At 41.0% G+C, this 19,196-nt stretch overlaps 2 protein-coding genes across 2 annotated transcripts; one reads left to right on the top strand and one right to left on the bottom strand.

Moving 5' to 3' along the window:
- Window positions 1-529: 529 nt before the first annotated feature.
- On the top strand, window positions 530-6,846 carry kcnv2a (potassium channel, subfamily V, member 2a). The gene is made up of 9 exons (XM_039614747.1): window positions 530-667; window positions 1,512-1,649; window positions 2,625-2,803; window positions 2,915-3,098; window positions 4,134-4,325; window positions 4,404-4,658; window positions 4,742-4,858; window positions 4,941-5,066; window positions 5,469-6,846. Exons 1-9 carry the CDS (start codon window positions 530-532, stop codon window positions 5,730-5,732), a joined length of 1,593 nt encoding a protein of 530 aa, XP_039470681.1. The 3' UTR covers window positions 5,733-6,846.
- An 844-nt stretch (window positions 6,847-7,690) lies between these two features.
- pum3 (pumilio RNA-binding family member 3) lies at window positions 7,691-18,931 on the bottom strand. Its single transcript, XM_031745670.2, has 18 exons — window positions 18,680-18,931; window positions 17,329-17,413; window positions 17,059-17,247; window positions 16,547-16,730; window positions 16,381-16,456; window positions 15,824-15,917; window positions 14,605-14,671; window positions 14,232-14,406; window positions 13,983-14,086; window positions 12,745-12,823; window positions 12,523-12,621; window positions 11,398-11,451; window positions 10,872-10,952; window positions 10,427-10,569; window positions 10,092-10,314; window positions 9,856-9,943; window positions 9,043-9,133; window positions 7,691-8,618 (listed from the first exon to the last, which is right to left on the bottom strand). The coding sequence occupies exons 2-18, from the start codon at window positions 17,399-17,401 to the stop codon at window positions 8,489-8,491; spliced, it is 1,950 nt and encodes a 649-aa protein (XP_031601530.1). The 5' UTR covers window positions 17,402-17,413; window positions 18,680-18,931; the 3' UTR covers window positions 7,691-8,488.
- Window positions 18,932-19,196: the final 265 nt, after the last annotated feature.

Here is a 19,196-nt window from a genome sequence, read left to right as displayed (position 1 = left end):
TTTTGACACCTACAGTCACCTACAAAGAAATTGCTACTCTAATTTTTTCTTATGCTATCCGTTGGCAATGAATGTCAGAACTGCATTTTATAGCTATCATTACGTTTCAGGTGCTGTTGTAAATTAAGAGTTTTCTTTGGGTATTGAACAAAACTAGCAGTTGTTAACAAATACTGTCTTGTACAAAGCAGTGGACTGGACTGACATCTTAGAACAGTATTAAAATCATCACATTTATGACCCCAATTTACCAGATTTGTAAAGTTCCGTGAAAGTGGGAGGAGAGTGAGAGCGTGAGAGATCAGGAGATGGACAGAAGAGGATAATAGTATTTAAAACTTTAAGCACCCGGATCATCTCAGTCAGCAGCATTAGGCGAGGAGAATCACTTCCCCCATCACTCTGAGTGTGATATCTCTCTGTCAGCTGCGTGCATGTGTGTGAACAGTATGATTTCTTTATTACTGCATGTGTCTGTGAATGCGACGTGTCTCTGTGCAGTTTACACTTAACACTTAAAGCAGCGATCATGTTTAACCACCTCAGAGCTCGAAGCAGGAGTTTATTCTCCAGCTACAAGCCCGGCAGCCGGACTCAAGAGGTCAAAGAAACAGTGGAACACCTGGACTTGATCAGTGCCTTCGTTAAACCATGGAACTCCATGCAGGTCAGTCACTCGGTCCATTTGGGATTGATTTGATTTGATGGAGCTATTTTTAAAAAATAGATTTGAGCTATACCTTTGGCTTTTGGTTAATTTTTGTATAGATTCAACAAGTTCAGTGAGGCTGAGACAGCTTCCAAGGTTTTTACAGGTGCTGTGTTTTTTCAGCATTGAACAACATTCTAGTGCTCAAGCTAAGACTCTCAAATATAAGATAAAGTAGGATGCATGGATGGATAGATATGGAGAGGTAGATGGGTACTTTATTGATCCCACAGGGGAAATTGTCGTCTCACAGCAGCAGGATAACGAATAAAAATAGTACAGTCTACTATAAACAACAAATCAACAGCAACATTAAAGTAAAACTGGAACTTAAATATACAGATGTGGAGCTCTTCAGTGAAATCTTTGGCAAGGATGCCAAACAGGAAGTGGAAATGGACTTGGTGTTCCATCTGCCTTAAGCACTGTTTTCCTCAAATCCACAGCCAGTTCAGAATCTTCAATTTAAATTTGCTGAAGTACTCAAAGCAAACTCCACACAGAAGACTGTAGATGACCAGGTGAACTGGGATCCTTCTTGCTATGATGTGAGGCAGTAATGCTATTTAGTGAACCACCATGCCACTTATTTATCTCATTAGTTTGGAAAGTCATCTGTCACTGCAACCAATAAGGTAAAAATGTCACAAAAGATACTACTCTACACCTAGTTCGGTGTATAGTAGAGCAAAAAGAACCCTAATTGGAACTTTGATTCCATTACTACTGTTTTACTATGATCATATCTAAGCTGATATTTTTCAGTTTTTCTGTTCCTTTTGTGTTTTGTTATATTTTGAAGGACCTTGGCAGAGACATCTACGATATTTATGCCGAGTATGAAAACGAGGAGGTGGAGGATCGATTGCCAGTGTCTCCCTCCCGCCTGCTGAATTCTCCAACCAAACACTTCATTCTCAACATCAATGTTGGAGGAACGGTAACTCCGCTTAACTTTTGCATAAATGCTAATATTTTTATTTTACTGTTAGAAAGACTGAACCTGACACTTATTAACAAGCAGCAGAAGAGGCACTTGTTCATCATTATCAGACTGTGAGCTGCATATCTGTCACAGGCGTCTTGCTCAGATGTTACTGCTGACCCCGTGGAATCAGTGGTTCTGATCCAATCCCATAGAAACTTACAGATTTAGGAGGTCTCCTCTGAGTTCACTCTGACTTTTTCCAGTGACTACCCAAAGCTCGCAGTCATCAGAGAGTGCTAAAACCAAAGACTGTATATAAAAGATGGATCTAGCCCCCATGATATCATCCGCTGGTTTTCAAATCTGCATTTTGAAGTCTCATCCTTAGTCTTTGGGCCACCCACTGGTGCTGTAATCTGCTGTCTTATCAGCAGATTACAGCACACAGTAGAGCATCAGACAAATAAAATACTAGATTTTTGTTGACTAGAACAACGGCGTAGCCTGCTTAGATGATCTCTACATGCAAGTCTCGTTTGGTAAAGATGAGGTGTGGCAGCCAGCTCCATATCGCTACTATTCAGATGGATGAAGTACAGAAAAAAAATTGACCCTCACAGAAGGGAGGAAGAGAAAAATGATATTTTGTACCAAATGATAAACATGCTTTATAATGCTGTAACGTTGAGCATTTTTTATATGAAGCCTGTGGGGATGGGACTCCCTGTAAGTGGTCACTAGAGGAACTTCGGTTTGAAAGTTGAAGAGCTGCAAATATCGCCACCTACAGGCCACCAAACAAAGCTACTATAAGTTTTACAACTGTGCTAGTTGTGAGCAATGAATAAGAACTGGATTTTTTAACTGGTTTTGTACATGCATGTTTTTTGTGATATTAGTGTTTTGTAATTGTAATGAAAATGTTTTCCATGTTTTTTCAAATGTCTATGCTAAAGAGAAGAGATTCATTCTCTTTTTATTTCTCAGGTGTATCACCTACCTTACAGGTTAGCCGCCAGGTATCCGAAGACTCGGATTGGTCGCTTGGCCACATACACAGACCACAGCAGGAAGCTGGACCTCTGTGATGACTACGTCGTCCAGCGCAACGAGTTCTTCTTTGACCGCGACCCAACAATTTTCCACAACATCTTTAATTTCTACAGGTGACATAAAACACGTGAGGTTATAAGTCAACACAGGGACACTTTAATCTCCTTTGTGATATCTTGGAATGATCATGGATGCTGTTTTCCCGTCTCTCTCCTCTCTGTCAGAACTGGAGTGTTGTGGATTAAAGACGAGCTGTGTCCCCGAAACTTCCTGGAGGAGATAAACTACTGGGGCGTCAGAATCAAAAACAGCCAGCGCTGCTGCCGCATCTCCTTTGAAGAGAGGCAGGACGAGCTGAACGAGCAGCTGAAAATACAGAAGCAGTTGATCACAGAGATGGGTGCTCTGGTGAGTAATGTCATACTTTTTCTGCATTTTTACTTAAATTGTGTGTAATAAATAAACATTATTGTGCTCAAGTTCACCTCAGTTTAATAGACTTTAATAGGCTTTGCATGATTCACAGTTCACAATATTCATCTTATACCCCACCATAGTGCAGGCGCTCAGTTCACCATCTGTCTGAAACAAGCTTTATAGCTCCCTGTCTCTTTCCTTTAAACCATTTTTCTTCTGATTGGCTGCCCCTCATAAATAAATATTTTGAACTACAGGTGGGTGGAGCTTTTTTCATGGATGCTAAATGTTGGAGGAGCAAATAGGAAAAGTAGCTTTTATATGATTTTTTTATTTTTATATTTTTTAAAAATAAGTGCAAGCTCTCATGTCAGGATCCCTCATGTTTATCTTGTGACCCTTTTGGGGATTTCCGTCTTTAAATTTAATACACACATATATGTTGCCATGGCCATATTTGCAGTCCTCACAGCCTAGAAAAGTTAGACCCTTCTCCGTAAGAAGTGGATAATCCACAGGACACAGGAGGCGGTTTGTAATCAGTGACTTTATTTATTTTACCACCGGTTCGACTCCATATGTTTAACAGTGCTGCAAAATACAATGTCATGGGTTCATCACCTGCTGCTGCCTCACTGGTTCAGCAGTTATTTTTTTAACTCTGATTTGGCAGTAATCTGCTGGCTGACTCTGAGTCTGTTTGACCTACATTATAAATCACCGCTCCGCTCTGCTGTCTTGACAGATGGGGAGAAGAGAATAAGCTTTTCCTTGGCACAGATTTATACAGATGTTTCCATTACAGTTTGCTGTGCCAGTTTTTTTTACTTTAATTCAAGCGCGTTTCAGCTTTGTGACTTGTGTTGATATTTGATTTGTCTAGTTTTGTCCTCAATGAAAAATAAGATGTTTTTATACCGCCTATTTTTCTGGTTGTTTCTAGTGAGCATCAAGTTTGACTCCCCTCTAAAAAACAAACAAAAAATGCTGTTTTTATGCTGTTGCTGATGCATTTCCATCCTGCAGGTAGAAACCGAGGAGAATGAGGTGTTATTTAACGGCATGGCCTTTGGGCAGACCCGGAGGAAAATCTGGAACCTAATGGAGATGCCGTTCTCCTCGATCACAGCCAAGCTAGTGGCAGTCGCATCCTCCATGTTTGTGCTGGTGTCGCTGGTCGCTATGACCCTCAACACCGTGGAGGAGATGCAGTACAAGGTGTCTATAACACTAAAACCATGACTGATCCTTTATTGTTTCAGAACAGAAGCTGTAACTTTATATTCTCTGTTCTAGACGCCATCAGGTGAGCCCAGCGGCAGGTTCTACGGCGAGTACGTCGAGACGTTATGCATCACCTTTTTCACCCTGGAGTACCTGCTGCGCCTAATCTCCACCCCTGACCTGAAGTGTTTTGGACGCAGCATGCTGAACACAGTTGATCTGATCGCTATCCTGCCGCACTACTTGCAGATGATCCTGGAATGCTTTGAGGACAAGGACATTCATGTGCACTCTGGAGACATTGAGACAGTAGCACGTGTTGGGAAGGTAAAGAAAAGACGGGAGTTGTTGTTAAACTTTAAGTATGGTGGTCTTATCCATGTTTAATAGTTTTTTTTCCCTCTCTGTAGGTTGGGCAGGTTCTGAGGATCATGCGTCTGATGAGAATCTTCAGGATCTTGAAGCTGGCTCGTCACTCAACGGGCCTCAGAGCCTTTGGCTTCACGCTGAGACAGTGCTACCAGCAGGTCAGGGTTTATCTGCAGGTTGAGAGAAATATGAAGAAAGTGTTTAACAAAATGCTGAAATTGCTCTAAAATATTTCTCCAGGTGGGATGTTTGCTGCTCTTTATCGGCATGGGAATCTTCATGTTTTCAGCCATGGTGTACACAGTGGAGCACGATAGCTACAACACCAACTTCACCTCCATGCCACACGCATGGTGGTGGGCTGCTGTGAGTCGACACACAAATACACACCAACAATTTTGTTACGTACACTTGTTCAACTGCTCATTAATGCAAATAAATGGTGGAACAGGAGAGTTGCATCAGGGATGTAAGTCCAACAAATCTGATGCTATCATCTTAATATTGACCAAAATCTCTGAGAAATGTTTCCAGCAACTTGTTGAATCTTTGCCAATTAAGGCAAGCAAGGTGTATTTTTTGTATGGTTGTCACAGAATCCCCAAAGACACCATTTTAGAACCAGTGTTTTAGATACAACATAACACTGTATACAAGTAAGTGTTTGTGTGGTGGGAAAAAAGAAAGAAATGTTTCAGTAAATCCGACTTAAAGTCATTCAAGCTCTACCTTTGAATCTTTAGAGTTATTGTCTCTTTCACCCCTCAGGTGAGTATTTCCACAGTGGGCTATGGTGACATGTACCCAGAGACCAACCTTGGACGTATTTTTGCCTTCGCCTGCATCTCCTTTGGCATCATTCTCAATGGCATGCCCATCTCCGTCCTCTACAACAAGTTCTCTGATTATTACGCCAAGCTCAAGGCCCACGAGTACACTACTGTGACCAAGGCTCGTGGGAAGGTGGGCTTTGCCAGGAGGGCAGCAAAGAAGTTCTCAGAGTTCTGTGATGACACCATTCACCAAAAGTGATGACAGTACCTTGTAGAAGTTGTAAGAGAAGAATTAAAATCCTGAAACATGTTTGTGACATCATATTCCTGATCACACATACTGCACAGTACCTGAAATTTCCATAACAACTAGACTCTATCTGGATGAGCTGCTGGATGGTGAGATGCTGCTGGAAACTTCCTCCACCAACAACACTTTTCTGATATCAGTTAGAGGGTGCACAGGTAAATAGACACCAGGAATTGTACTTGTCATTCTACCTCTTTTTTCAGGTTATTCAGTTATTTTTACAACTTGTTCTCACAATGTTCAGAGCAATATTATTGTTCATAATAGAACTATTTGACTGTTCAGATGCTAGCACCGATGGAAGTGGAAACTAATGGTGGCAAGAGACATTTCAGTGAAACAGCTTCCAGCAGTCAAACTTGAGGACTTTCTGGCCACTGAATTGACAAACCTGTTTATTTATGCAAATTTTCATCCATCCTCCCATTATACATGATGTAATCCTGCCCATTAAAAAAAAAAAAAAAAAAACACAGGTGGTTTGGTTACTATGCTCTTGCTCTGTTGTGCTACCTGCACCTCCTATTGGCTTTGCAGTGCAAACCTTTGGGGGTGCACAACCTTAACAGATAACCATGGTCCTGATAAAGTGGCTTAGTTGGTTTTTAATGCAACACCACTTCTTACTAGGTCATGCTCTCCTGGCTGCAGTTTTTAAATTTCTTTTTCTGTATGTAAACTTAGATTATTTAGAAATTGAATAAAAACTCACATTTCTAAATGATCTGATGTCAGTCTCAATTTTATGTTTCAGCTTTGTGAGCTGGGTAGCAACAAAAATTCAGGTTATAGGCGAGAAGTACCGATCCTGGACAAGCCCCCAAATTTATTGTTAACCAAGGTTTAAATACCTTTTGTAGAGGAATATCTGCCTCTGTTCATGAACACTCCCACAAATGCTCCTGGTCACATTGATGTATCCCAGGTCTCAACTCTCACCAGCAATGATCCTTGACACAAAAGTCAACAGTTTTACACAGAAGGGATTTCAAATGATCAGGACAGGACTTCTAGAGAGTGACCCAAACTGAAAGCAGCACTGGAAGCAGTTCAGTGGTGCAAAAGGAGATAACCTTGAAGGAGGGCTGTGGCCAAATTTATATGTAGTATCACTTTTGCTTATTATTGTTGTACAAGTTTTTGTTTTTTTGTAATTGCAATTCCCATTCTTGAAGTAAAAACAAAGAAAAAAAGTCCTCTGAATTAAAGGTGTTTATTTATTCCAAACCTGTCTGTGGTGAAGCTGTTAAAGCCTCCATCCACAACATGGGACCAGATAACATTGAAACATCCGACATCTGGACAGAGCCTGAGAGACCTGTTTATCTGCCCCATGAGTCTCTGTAAGAATAAAACTGTTTCTCATTATCTTGTCTTCAACAGTTTGTGTACAGAAATTGCTATCCTCAAAATATTAACTGCATCTCTGGAGCCGACAACTTTTATAAAATATCAGGGTTTTTTTGAAGCAATTTCTTTTTTCAAATGGTGAAAAGAAGGATCGAGCCAGGTTCCTTCACAGGAAAGCAACATTAAAAAAAAAAAAACACTGATGTAGTCAAATTACATGCATGACACTGTCAAAGAGGACCTGTTAAATTCATTTCCGCCTCCATATTTGTATTCTTCGGCTCTACAGGAGTGGCTTTGCATGATTCAGAGTTCAAAATTATTTATCTCACAGGTATTACCAGTCTATTTACCATGAGCACCAACCACTGGAACAATATCTATGGCAGAAATGTGACAGGTCCTTCAGCTCACTGAAATCAACCAACATTTTAAAGTCTACTTTAACTATGCTTGTTGATTACTTGCTTGCTCACACTCATATTTGGAGTTCTGTGTCACCATCACATAAATAAATCTCTTATTTAAAAAAAAAAAAAATCATAATTCACGTTATGATAATTCTCACAATAGTCTTTATTTTGCAAACACATCAACTTTGTAGCTGATGCTTACAACATATAAAATCTTACAAAACAAATCTGAAGGCTGACCAAATGAATCCTAGTTCACACAACTTACCAAAAAACTTGGGGCTTTGTCATGTAATGCACATGGTTTTACTTTTCTGTGCTTTCAATGACCTGCAGAGTGTTGGACTGAACACAGATTTTAAACTCAAGTCAATTGGAGAGACCCCAAGCATAAAATAAGCAGGATTTTCTCTTATAATTACAGTAAGTATAAGAGACCTCTCTGTTCATTTCTTGAAGATCTTGTCATGATTCATTCAGTCATGCTAAGCTCATCGATCACAGACAGAGGCCGTTTCCCATTCACTAATCAGCTCTGTATCTTAACGTTTTAGCTTCTGTCCATGAAACCCATCACTTCATCCAGATTTGTTTAGTTCAAGCTTTAATGTAAATGATGAAGTGCTGAGTTTCAAAGACAGTAATGGACTCGAAACTGATTATCTGAGAATTTGTGTGTGCTGTCCGTTGACTTTTGAACTGCCAGCTGTTCGTCCATGTTTGTAATCTGTTTTCTTGTAGCGGTGACCATTTTTCCAAACACTTTTCCTCATTTCCCAGATTCCAAACAAATTCCCATCCACTGTAATTACATATCAGTGTGTCAGGTTGTATCCACTTCCTGAAAAATGTTCCCATTTGCTGCTTCAATCGCTCGCAGGTGTTGGTGCCATAGAGGCAGCGATGGGTTAAAAATCAGCAGTTTGTTTGGAAGAGAAAGGTCTACTTGTTCAGATTCTCCAGCAGGATTTCCACGCCTTTGTTGTTGCTGATGCTGCTGAGCTCCGACCTGATGGACTGCAGTGCCGCCTTCACCTCCGCAGCCACAGACTTGTCACAGCTGTTCAGCAAACTGCAAAGAGAAAAACCCCCCAAAACTTTAATTTACAAAAAAAGAGGGCAAATGGTTTCTTTGTGATAGCAGTCGCCCCCTGCTGGTCCGTAGAACAAATGCATGGTTATCTTCAGTTTAAAACCAGCTGGAAGTGCCATGTTTCCCTGGTTCTTTGAGCATGTTTTAAAATCAGTATCGATTATCTGCTCTTACTTTTAGATTTTTATGCTCTTGATAGATTTTTAATTACCATTTTATCATCAGGTTATTTTGTACTATAGATGAGTCATGTGATGTTTGACATTATGATACCCCTCATCCCTGACTGGGGTTTTAGTTGTTGTCCAGCCAGCTAATAAAAAGACTGACTGAGCTGAACTTCAGTTGTTATACAGCCCTCAAGAAACATCCTCTGAAGTGATAGAAATGTTTGTTCACCGACCTGCAGAGCACCATGGCTCCTCTGTTGACTTTGGCCCAGCTCTTCATCTTATTTGTTCCTACTGTGTCCACCAGGATCCTCCCAAATCGCTCTGAGAGGGTAAAACAGACAGGCAGAGATTAACAAGATACAGAGACAAGAGATAACAAGATATATAGTTTCCACTTTCTAGCTCTGATGTGAAGTGATTTTCCTGCAGGTATGTAGGAGTATTGCAGTTTGTGGTGAACTCTGTGGTTCTGTTGTTCAGCTCAGCAGAGACACACTCCAAAGTTGTGTTTGGCTTTTAGTCCACTGAATACCACCTGTCTGCCTCCAGTGTATTCATGTTTTTAAAAAGTTCACTTCTCTCTTTTGATCCATAGCTATAACTGACTAAAGCCTCAATCGGGTTAGAGGGGACAGGCGCTAAGCTGTTTTCACATGCGGCCATTAACTTTTGGACACATTGCTCTAGAGAGGTGCCAATGAGAACACAATGTCCAGCTCAGTTGAATCAGGCATTAGCTGGTCTTTAACCTGGCGGTTTGCAAGAAGTGTGACAGCTGCTGCTTCCAAGCAGGTGTCATGTGTCCTGCCTGCTTGTCTAAACAACGCAAAGTGTTTCCAGCATTGTGAACACATCTGAACCCAGCCTGATTCCCCTGCAAATGTCTGGAGTTTGTGTGAAAATAACAAGCTAATGTAAGAAACCCACTTAAACAGGTTTTTTTTAAATGCTCAGCACACTGTCAGAAATGACCTTAAATCAGATATGAATTCAACAACATTCTTATTAAAACCAGTTTACTGTGTGTGTCAGTGTGTCCTTACCTTCCTTGCCGGCCTCTGCCAGCGTGACGTCCTGCTCTATGAGCCACTTCAGCACCAGGTGTCCTGCTGGATGCTCTGCCATGTGAAGCTACAGAGGGCACAAAGAGCACAGCACATCAAAGTCACCATCAAAGCTTCTTTTAGTGAATATCCAAGTTAAAAAAATCCTTTCATATTCATATTTGTTGTTTAAATGTTGACACTTTTGTGCTTGGTTTCTAACTGCTGTCACACACCTCGCCTTTAATCCCTCCTGGCACCAGCTCCTGATTGGCCAGCTGAGCCACAGCCGTCATGGCGGGCCGCAGGTCCCCACAAGCAGACGCCAAGATGTCGCTGATGGTGACGCTGGTCGCCTTGTCTATCGCCATGGCAGCTGCGTTGTTGCACAGGTACTCCAGCAGAGGTGGGGAGACAACCTCCAGCAGCTCCTTCCTCCGAGTTGCTTTGTCCTTTTTACTGAACAGAGCAGAAACATGTGACGTTCACTCCATCTCAGACTTTTATATGTCAGCATTACTATTTATCTTTACTTTCTTGGATTAAACAAAACCGTCCATATTGCTGTTACCTGTGTGCGTTTCCGTCTCCCTGCTCCAACACCTTGATGATCTCCGGCAGCAGGTGAGCCGGGTCTCTGGGGCTCAGCAGGTACACCAGAACCTTTTTACCGTACTTGTTACCTACGACCTCATCCAGAGATTCTAGGATCTCCTGGAAAGGTGGGACACAAAGGAGGTTTTAATGGGGATACTTCTTAAACATGTCATGCTTTGCACTCTTTCCCCTCCCAGTCAGGACCATATGAGTCTAGGAACCATCCTAGTCTGAAGCTAAGGTTTCTTTTGCTGAGGCAGTGCGTGTCTGCCCTCCTTCCTGTTCAGACAGACTTGCACTTTGGCTCAGGCCACTCACAGTCATTTTTCTCTGCACTCTCTAGTCAGTTTACAGATTCCTGCTGGGCTCCAAAAACATTTGAGTCTGCATACCAATGAAGTATTTTGCATTTGACTTACTGAGAGCACGGCCTGTTTGACCAGCTTGGTGTCGTCCACACAGTCGAATATGGCCAAAAGAACCAGGTGAGCAAACTCCCCCTGTGGATAAATACATATATCAGTCCACACTCTTACTCACTCTGAGGAATTTTCATTTCTGAACAATGCGACTTTAAAGAGATATAATAACCAGGTGCTATTTTCTAGTTTTGAACAATTGTGCACATAACAAGCTGTCTTAGACATTTTAGAAGATACATCAAGAACAGAGAATCTCATCACAAAACTTCTGAAACACTGACAGAAATCCACAAGAAAAATAAGACTAATGAGACGTAGAAGTGGAGGTGAGAATACAAAGTACAGAAATACACACTGGCAGTGATTATTTTTTGGCAGAGATACAACCATGAAGCTGTTTTACACTACACTAAAACATCCAAACTGATTATACCACACTTTAATTGACCTGCAGACATGCATGTGTTAACATATAAACTTAGGTTTTGGTTTAATCAATCAACACGTGATTTAATGAACTCACCATGGCAAACTTCACCATGTAGGTCTTCATAGTTTTTATGATGACTTTTCGGTCCTGAAACAAAAAATAAAACAATGACTTTACGAAGCAGACGGTTCCATTTCCTGCCAGTCATCGACATCAGTTACATAAATATTAAGTTTGGATGGTGCCAATCTAAAGATTATGGGGAACTGAAGAAGCTTTAAGTGCAGCTGGCATGTTGGGAAATAATTATGATCATCCATCTTCTGCCACTTGACCAGAATGTGGTTCAAGCAGAGAAGCCCAGAACTCCGTCTTCCAGCTGATGTGGTGGGAAAAGCAGCCATTCCAAGCCGGCTGAGAGTACAATCCCTCTGGTGTATCCTGGGTCTGCCCCAGGACATCCAGGAAGCCTCCATCAGGAATCCTAATCAGATGCATGAATCACCTCAACTAGCTTCTTTCAATGAATAAAGCTCTACTCTGAGCTCACCCCTATTCTAATGAAGAACAGGCCATCTTGGATCTTCCAGAGGAAACTAATTTCCACTCCTTTTTTGGGTGCTACCCAGAACTTGAGGGTAAGAGTGTAGATGCACCACTGAACTGACAGCTTCACTTTTACGCTCAGCTCCGCCTTCACCACAAGAGATCAACACAGCGTCCACATCACTGCTGACACCGCAGAAGAAAATATCTTTGATCACCACAACATCAGTTTACCCTGGCTTGTGGTACATGGAATAATTCTGATAATGTAGGTAATAATAAAAAAACTTTCAGCCTAACCTTTATTTTATAGCGGTCACAGTGGATGGACCTGCAACCCTTTTACCCTGTTACCTGTACTCGCTTACTCCTCCTGCTAACCTCAGGGATGGATAAATAAGCACAGGTGATTACTTGAGGTCATTTATGCCACCGATTTTAAACTGGGTACTAGAGACTTTTTATGCAAACAAAATCCAATCAGGCTCTCTCTTTGTGTATTTTGAGCCCAAAAGTTTGTTTTTGAGCAGAGTAAGTAAGAGCGCTGCTTCCTTTTTTAAATAACTCCCATGGAGGAAAAAAGAAAAGAGTGAAGGCTGCTTCTCAAATGTCTGTAACAACAGAACTCCTGTATGTGCACGTGAAGCTGTTGCAAGTTGAGCGTGTGCACACCTTGGCCGTGCCGTGCCACAAGCAGTTCATCGCCACTCGAGCTCCGTCGTGAGTGTGGGCCATGTAGACGACCGACTGTCTGATGGACTCGATCATCTCCTGCTCGAATCGCAACAAACACAGAGCAAGGAGAAACAATTATTATTCCATTTTTAGTTCTGGTGAAGCAGCGATATTCAGCTTCTGTTCTTTAATACATGGAAACTTTAAAAAGAGGCTCACCGTTCTCTGTTTCTCAGGAGCACACTGGAAGAAATCCAGGAAGACTTTGTGGACCAGAGAGTGTTTGATCACTTGTTCCCTGAAATATGAAAAAGAGTCCAAGTGATTAACAAAACATCCAGATAAAATAACATATAAACAGAATTTCAATGGAGCAACTGCAGTTTTTGGCACTTCCACTTAAGATTCATTTTTCATCCTTCCATTTGACCCATACAGCAAGCCTGGCATACGACCTCACTTCCTGTTTGACAGCTTTGCAGCCGATTTCAGTTAAACATATCTGAAATCCATCTGATAGCTTCTGTGAGCTTTGGTCTGAAGATTAAAAAGTTTGGACAGAATATTTGTGCCTTTCCAAAAGAGGTTAAACCTTTAACCTTTAATTTCTAATGGTAGAAAATCCACAGTGGTGCCAGCTGATGTAGGCCACTCTCACCTAGGACTAAACCAGTGCTTCATTTTTCAAAACTGGGGCCTATGATTCAAACACGTAAAATCACCTCCCTCTTCCACCCATATGCACGACGTGCAAACTTTGAGTGAAAAGAATGACAGTAACTTAGGTGTAAATCAGGGGTCTCCAGCACCAAAGAGCCATTTTAGCCCCTCAGGCTGAATACTGGGAGAAAAAGAGTCGTGTGTCTGTGGTGGTCTGTGGTCCAGCCCTGAACATAAAATAAAACTACATCTAAAACTAAAAACTAAACTATAACTAAAATACCAAATCTGACCTAAAACTATTTTACAAATGCGTACATCCAAACCTGAAAGAGTTCAGCTCAAGAATCCAAAAATTCTGACTTTCAAAAACCTTTGTGTGCGTACAAATGTCTAAAACAGCTTGTAACATCTCTCTCGCTCACTTACAAAACCTCAAATACGTGTGGACGAATCAACTTCAAGATTTTATTTGTAACTTTTAAGTTCATTAATGAAATTTTATAACTTTAACTTTCTTTTAGGTTTTAATTCATCTAAAAGAATTAAATTCAGACCAGAAAAGTGACTCAAACCAAATCAAAGTTTCCACATCAGCTCAGATTTGTTCTCATCTTTAGGAAAAACATTTTAAACATTGTTTTTATTGACTCTTTTGCCATTTTACCTCAACTTAATGTGAACTGCTTTATTCATTAGTTTAACAAAAACTGAAACCTTTAACTACACTCTGTCAGAAAACATTTGTAAATGACTTCATAATCAAACTTTGGAGGTGATTCTTTTTCTGGTCTTACTTCTGGGCCATGGGTGTGAGAACCTGCTTCATCTCATCGATGATGTTGTTCAGCTTGTCCGGGTTCGTCCTCACAACTTTCTCAAGGGTGTTGAACTCATACGACTGGACACGGAGAAAGAAACGCACACCAGCAATGAATAAACACACCTCTCAAAAATAATAATCACAATAGTGGTCGGTGTGTTTGTCTGCCCTCTGGTGGCGCTGATATAAAACAATATTTTCGAGCCTGTGTGTGTGTGTTTACCTTGCAGACAGTGTAGGTGTTGCCGTACAGCTCATCTGTGAGCATGAGCCTCTGTGCGAGCACTGCTTTGTCATTGTACGCATACTCGATGATGGATGAGGCAGCGGCGTGCCGGAGCATCTGTCGCACATGGCCTTTAAACCTGTTAATCACTGCTGCCACCAGCTCCTTGTTCCTGTGGGGGAAGTAAAGACATAAATAATAAATATGCCTAAAATAACACTTATCTACTGCAGAACTTCATTGTAGCTGCTGAGCAGTTTATTCTGTCATATTTAGCTGAATTCATTTAAACTGACTGGACAAAATAATAGAAACACCTGTTTCAAGAGGCATCTGCAGAAAGGGGAAAAAACCCTCTAAGCTGACTCACCCGTACATCAGCAGCTTTTTCACCACATGTCTGCCGTACTGTGACTTGCTCAAACTCAGGATGTCATCTGTTAAAAGAAAACAAGGACACAGACGTATAACTGGATCTTTATATATCTACTTACGTCTCATTTATTAAATTTCTATGTTAAAGGGAAAATGTGCTGCCTATTCATGAGGTGTTTGGAAAAATGTGGTGGTTTCAGTATCAACCAGCATGACTTTGGTGCTGATAGACTTCTGATGGTTTTGATAAATGACAAAAATGTAAATTTTCTGGGGAGAAGTAGCAGTGAAAACCCACTCGACCCAAAAATCATTCGTCAACAGTAAAGTTATCAGGGCCGTTTCTGCATGAGTATTGAGAAGGTCCAAAGGAACCTCACTAGAATTCTAATATTTTTAACCAGTTTTGCTGGTTTGGAGTCCCATTTACTCAAACATATAAGACATTTTCCCCATTCATCCATCCTTTTCCGCTTATCCTCATCAGGGCTGCGGGAGGGCTGAAGCCTATCCCAGGCTATCCCAGACAAGACGCACAGGTACACCCTGGACAGCTCGGCAGTCTGTCACAGGGCTAACAGAGAAAGACAAACAACCATTCACACATTCAGTCACACCTATGGCCAATAGGAAATCAGCAATTAACCTAACCCTGCTAAATACATGTCTTTGGACTGTGGGAAGAAGTTGGAGTAAACAGAGAGAACCCACGCAAGCACAGAAAGAACATGCAAAGCTCCACAGAGAAAGTCCCAATAGTGGTCCTACGGACAATTTTGTTCACCAAAATGTCAGAAAAAACAGAAAAACTCCATAAAAACCGAAACCCCCTCACACCCGTTATGTCAGCATAAAAATGAACGTACATTGCTCGTGCGCGTCAGTCATTTCTCAGATTCTGGATGGCTAAAGCGCCATGTGTGGACAACTTGTGATTTCCCTTTCTTGCTAAAAGCCTCTTTGCCACTTCTAAAATTTCTTCTGTGCAAGAATAAAAAGTTAAAACAAAAAAGAGAAAAGGGAAAACTATGCACTATCACAGTAAAATCCAGAACTGCTAAATGCCCACAGCCCATTCTGTCTGTATTTGGGATATTCTCTAGATGTCACCTTTGAATGTAGTTTAACTGGTGATGAAAAAGCTCAGAATTTGACGAAACTCACACACAGACTGTAACACTTGCAAAGACAGTAGATGAAACTTTGATCCTCACCTTTGAGCTCCTCAAACACTTCCTGCCTCTGCTCGTGATTGCTGAACTGAATGTAACACTGCAGCACTCGCACGGCGTCGTGAGCAAACGCCATCTGGGGGAAAGAGAGCACAGTAACGTAACAATCCGAATTATTCCATAAAATAAAGACAAAATCCGAGAATCTGCTGGTTTTCTTTTGTTTTTATGATGTTTTGTGTTCCATGTGTCCACTTTTAAGCTTGTTTACTTGCTGAGTCAACTGCAGACATGATAATCAATCCTAAGAGAATATGACCCTAACTATATTTTAAAAAGGTACATCTTAATGGGAGCCTATCCCGTTTGTTCTTGTTTTCTGTCATATATGATTAGGCTAGTGTATGTACAAGTAATCCCTGTGAGCCAAATGATCAGGATTCAGGAAGGTTTTTTTCCCACTCTTGGCTCTGTATGATGTCAACAAGAGTGGATGTCCATTATATGGTCATCTGAGGATGGGTTCATTTTAAAGAAAAGTTAGACAGGTTTAAAAATAAAAAAAATCCAAATGTGCAGTTTCTAACAAACAGACGAACCTGTTTGACTTTTCCATGGATCAGGTCTCGGAGCTCTCTCAGCAGTTTCTTCTTCAGGTCTTTCTCGCAGTTCTTCCTGTTGACACAAACATCCGATATTGAACCGACCGCAGCAACACAAACGATGGCCTTGTCTCCAACCCTGTGAGTCTGTGTGTACATGTACCTCCTGAGGTCTCCCCACATATGTTTGGACTGATTGATGATCTCGAACATGTCCTTCCTCTCAGCTTCCTGTCGGCTCCTCTTCAGGTCCTTCTTTCTCTGTTGCCTGTTCTTCTTCAGCTCCTCCTTTGTGAGCTTCTCATTTGGCTTAAACCCACCTTTCTTCACCTTCTTAGCCACAGGACCTGATCTCACACAAAAGAGGAAACAGAACTTTTGCTTTTGAAGGCCGTCCTCTAACAGAAAGGCTCTCAGGAGGAGCCGAAAACAGAATCAGTGATTTAGAGCAGAATGTGTCGTTTCAGCAGCCAGACTATCCACGCTGTAGCACATAGAGTCTGTCTCATGTATTTATTTATTTTTACTCTAAAACTAAAAAGCAGTGAGCTGATAACGTGCTGTATGTGTGCAGAATGTATGTGTGTTAAATATGCTCAGTTCATGATATACAACCAACTCCAGTGTCTACAGGCAGTGTCAGATTTGGTCTGGAAAGAGAAGATATTTCCTCACCTTCACCCTCTCCTCCTTCATCTTTAGCATCTGTCAGTTTCCTCTTTCCTCCTTTAGAGAAAGAAAACTTTGTTTCTCTCTTGCCACCATCCCGGCCCTTCCCCGGTCGGCTCTTCCTCTCTGCGTTGTTGTACTGTTTGAAGGGCTTTTTGCTGCCTGGTTTTCCACCAAATTTGGTCCCTGTGGAATCTGGGCAAAATGAGACACCCCAATCACAAAACTAGTTTCATGTGATGAAGCGTGGAAGCATTGTTGTAAAAGATGCTTTACCTTTTCCTTTTCCTTTCTGCATGAACTTCTTCCCATTTTTAGGAGAAAAAGGTTTTTTTGATTGAGTTTCCATCCTAATGTGTGTCTGAAAGAGAAAGTGAGACAAGAGTAGGAAGATTAACAAGTCACATACACGCAGGTCACAAATCAAAGTAGAAAAAAAAAGGATGGAACGCCAATCTCCCACAAGCGGTTATCTGGGTTGAAATTTGTTGGCTATGGCTAGCATGTGATCAATATATCTTTCATACTCATCAAACCACTGAGTGACCACTCAGGCTGTATACAACAAGAGGCTTAGCAGGCACCACAATCCTTCACTGTGTGCAGCAAAGTGATGATGAGATTTTCTATCCATCACTTACTGCGAGTACAGTGTACTTTGCTGTGATCTGCAGGAGAAGCAGCACTAGAGCTGGTGATAATAACAGACTCTATGAACTGGAATCAGGAAGACTAGTTCTGTGATTGCAACTGATGAGAACTAAAAACTGCTATGCTATCACCCTCTATAACGCAATATATCTGAAGCACCTGACAGGTGTTGATAATAATAATAAATATTAGTAGTATCTGATCATTATTTAAACTGCTTTAACAAATAACCAAATATGGGAAAAATAAAGTATTCCTTATCATCTTACCGAGGCAGTGAGAAGCTTTGTTGGACTGGGCGAAAGTGTCTGACGATAATGTTTCTCTGATTCTAATTGGATTTAAGTTATGAGCTAGTGAAGCTTTCTGCAAAGCAATAAATGTAGGTGTAAAGTTCAAAAGTGCCTTCATCTGACAATACAATCATTGTACCAGACGACAGTAAGGGGGGGGGGTCCAATTTTGGCTTTAGAAACACTGACCTGGGCTTTTAGCTTCAGAATAAAAATAAACAGAAAGCCGAGCTTCTGAGACAAGAACACAGTTTTTTCAAAACCTTCTCCACGTCTCACATTTAGGACATCAGAAGTAGATTCATGTGGATTTTAGAAGACTTTCAGATGGGAACTTTCCCTGTGATACACTTACTGGCTCTGCCAACTATTTTATTCCTCACTTTGTAAATTAAGGCGTTAATCTAGAACCACAGACAAGAAACTACACCAAGCCTTTTTTCTTCCCGTGCTGTTAATGACGACACTCTGCTTAAATTTTAGTTTTAATGAACCACTTCTCCATCAGTTATAACAGTTTTAAACTGTGTTTTCGATCCATAAAGCGCTTCTGGTGCTTTTACCCAAGCTACTTAGCAAATAACATAAATAACACAAGTTAGCAACTGTTATTACGCAAATAAAAATAGCATTTTGTTATAACATAACGACGTAAACGTGATTTTTTCGAGCAGTTAACTCACATTTCAGATGGACACGCTACCTCAGCTCCGTCCCATGTGTTCTTTAACCGACACGGTTTACGGCACAAAGCGTCCAATCAAACTTAAACTCCACTGCCGTAAAACGTTGGTTGTTGCGACAATTCATTATCGCCAAAAAACGCCGCACCGATAAATTTATTAGTTTCAGCTACCAATATTTAACACTTTGATTGGTTGTGCAGTTCCAAAGTGTACCGACAAAAAGTGAACTTCTTTCTTTCGATTTGTGGAGCTCTGAGCCACTATAACGCGGCCATGTTTGTTTACAGACTGTCATTTAAAGGGGCAGACCTCGTTACTGTGGTTACATCGATGTGAATTAGAAATTGACATTCTTTAAAATTCCTTAAAAATCAAGTTAGTTTAATCTGATATTAAAGTTAATCATGTTTGTAAAAAATCATGTCATTTTCTTTAAAATTACGACCCATTACTTTAAAAAACGCAAGACAACGGTTGAGAACTACATAACCCACAAGGCTTTGCAACTCCGTTG

This window comes from Oreochromis aureus, linkage group 7 (assembly GCF_013358895.1).
Source record: "Oreochromis aureus strain Israel breed Guangdong linkage group 7, ZZ_aureus, whole genome shotgun sequence".
NCBI lineage: Eukaryota > Metazoa > Chordata > Actinopteri > Cichliformes > Cichlidae > Oreochromis > Oreochromis aureus.
This window is presented reverse-complemented; position numbering and strand designations above follow the sequence as displayed.

Excerpts from the sequence above, each read along its gene's own strand:
- kcnv2a (XM_039614747.1), top strand. The coding sequence starts at position 530 with ATGTTTAACCACCTCAGAGCTCGAAGCAGGAGTTTATTCTCCAGCTAC. Across the intron at positions 4,326-4,403 it reads TGGAGGAGATGCAGTACAAG|ACGCCATCAGGTGAGCCCAG; the intron begins GTGTCTATAACA and ends TCTCTGTTCTAG. Across the intron at positions 5,067-5,468 it reads ACGCATGGTGGTGGGCTGCT|GTGAGTATTTCCACAGTGGG; the intron begins GTGAGTCGACAC and ends TTCACCCCTCAG.
- pum3 (XM_031745670.2), bottom strand. The coding sequence starts at position 17,401 with ATGGAAACTCAATCAAAAAAACCTTTTTCTCCTAAAAATGGGAAGAAG. Across the intron at positions 14,407-14,604 it reads AAAAAGCTGCTGATGTACGG|GAACAAGGAGCTGGTGGCAG; the intron begins GTGAGTCAGCTT and ends CTTCCCCCACAG. Across the intron at positions 12,824-13,982 it reads CTCACACCCATGGCCCAGAA|GGAACAAGTGATCAAACACT; the intron begins GTAAGACCAGAA and ends TTCATATTTCAG.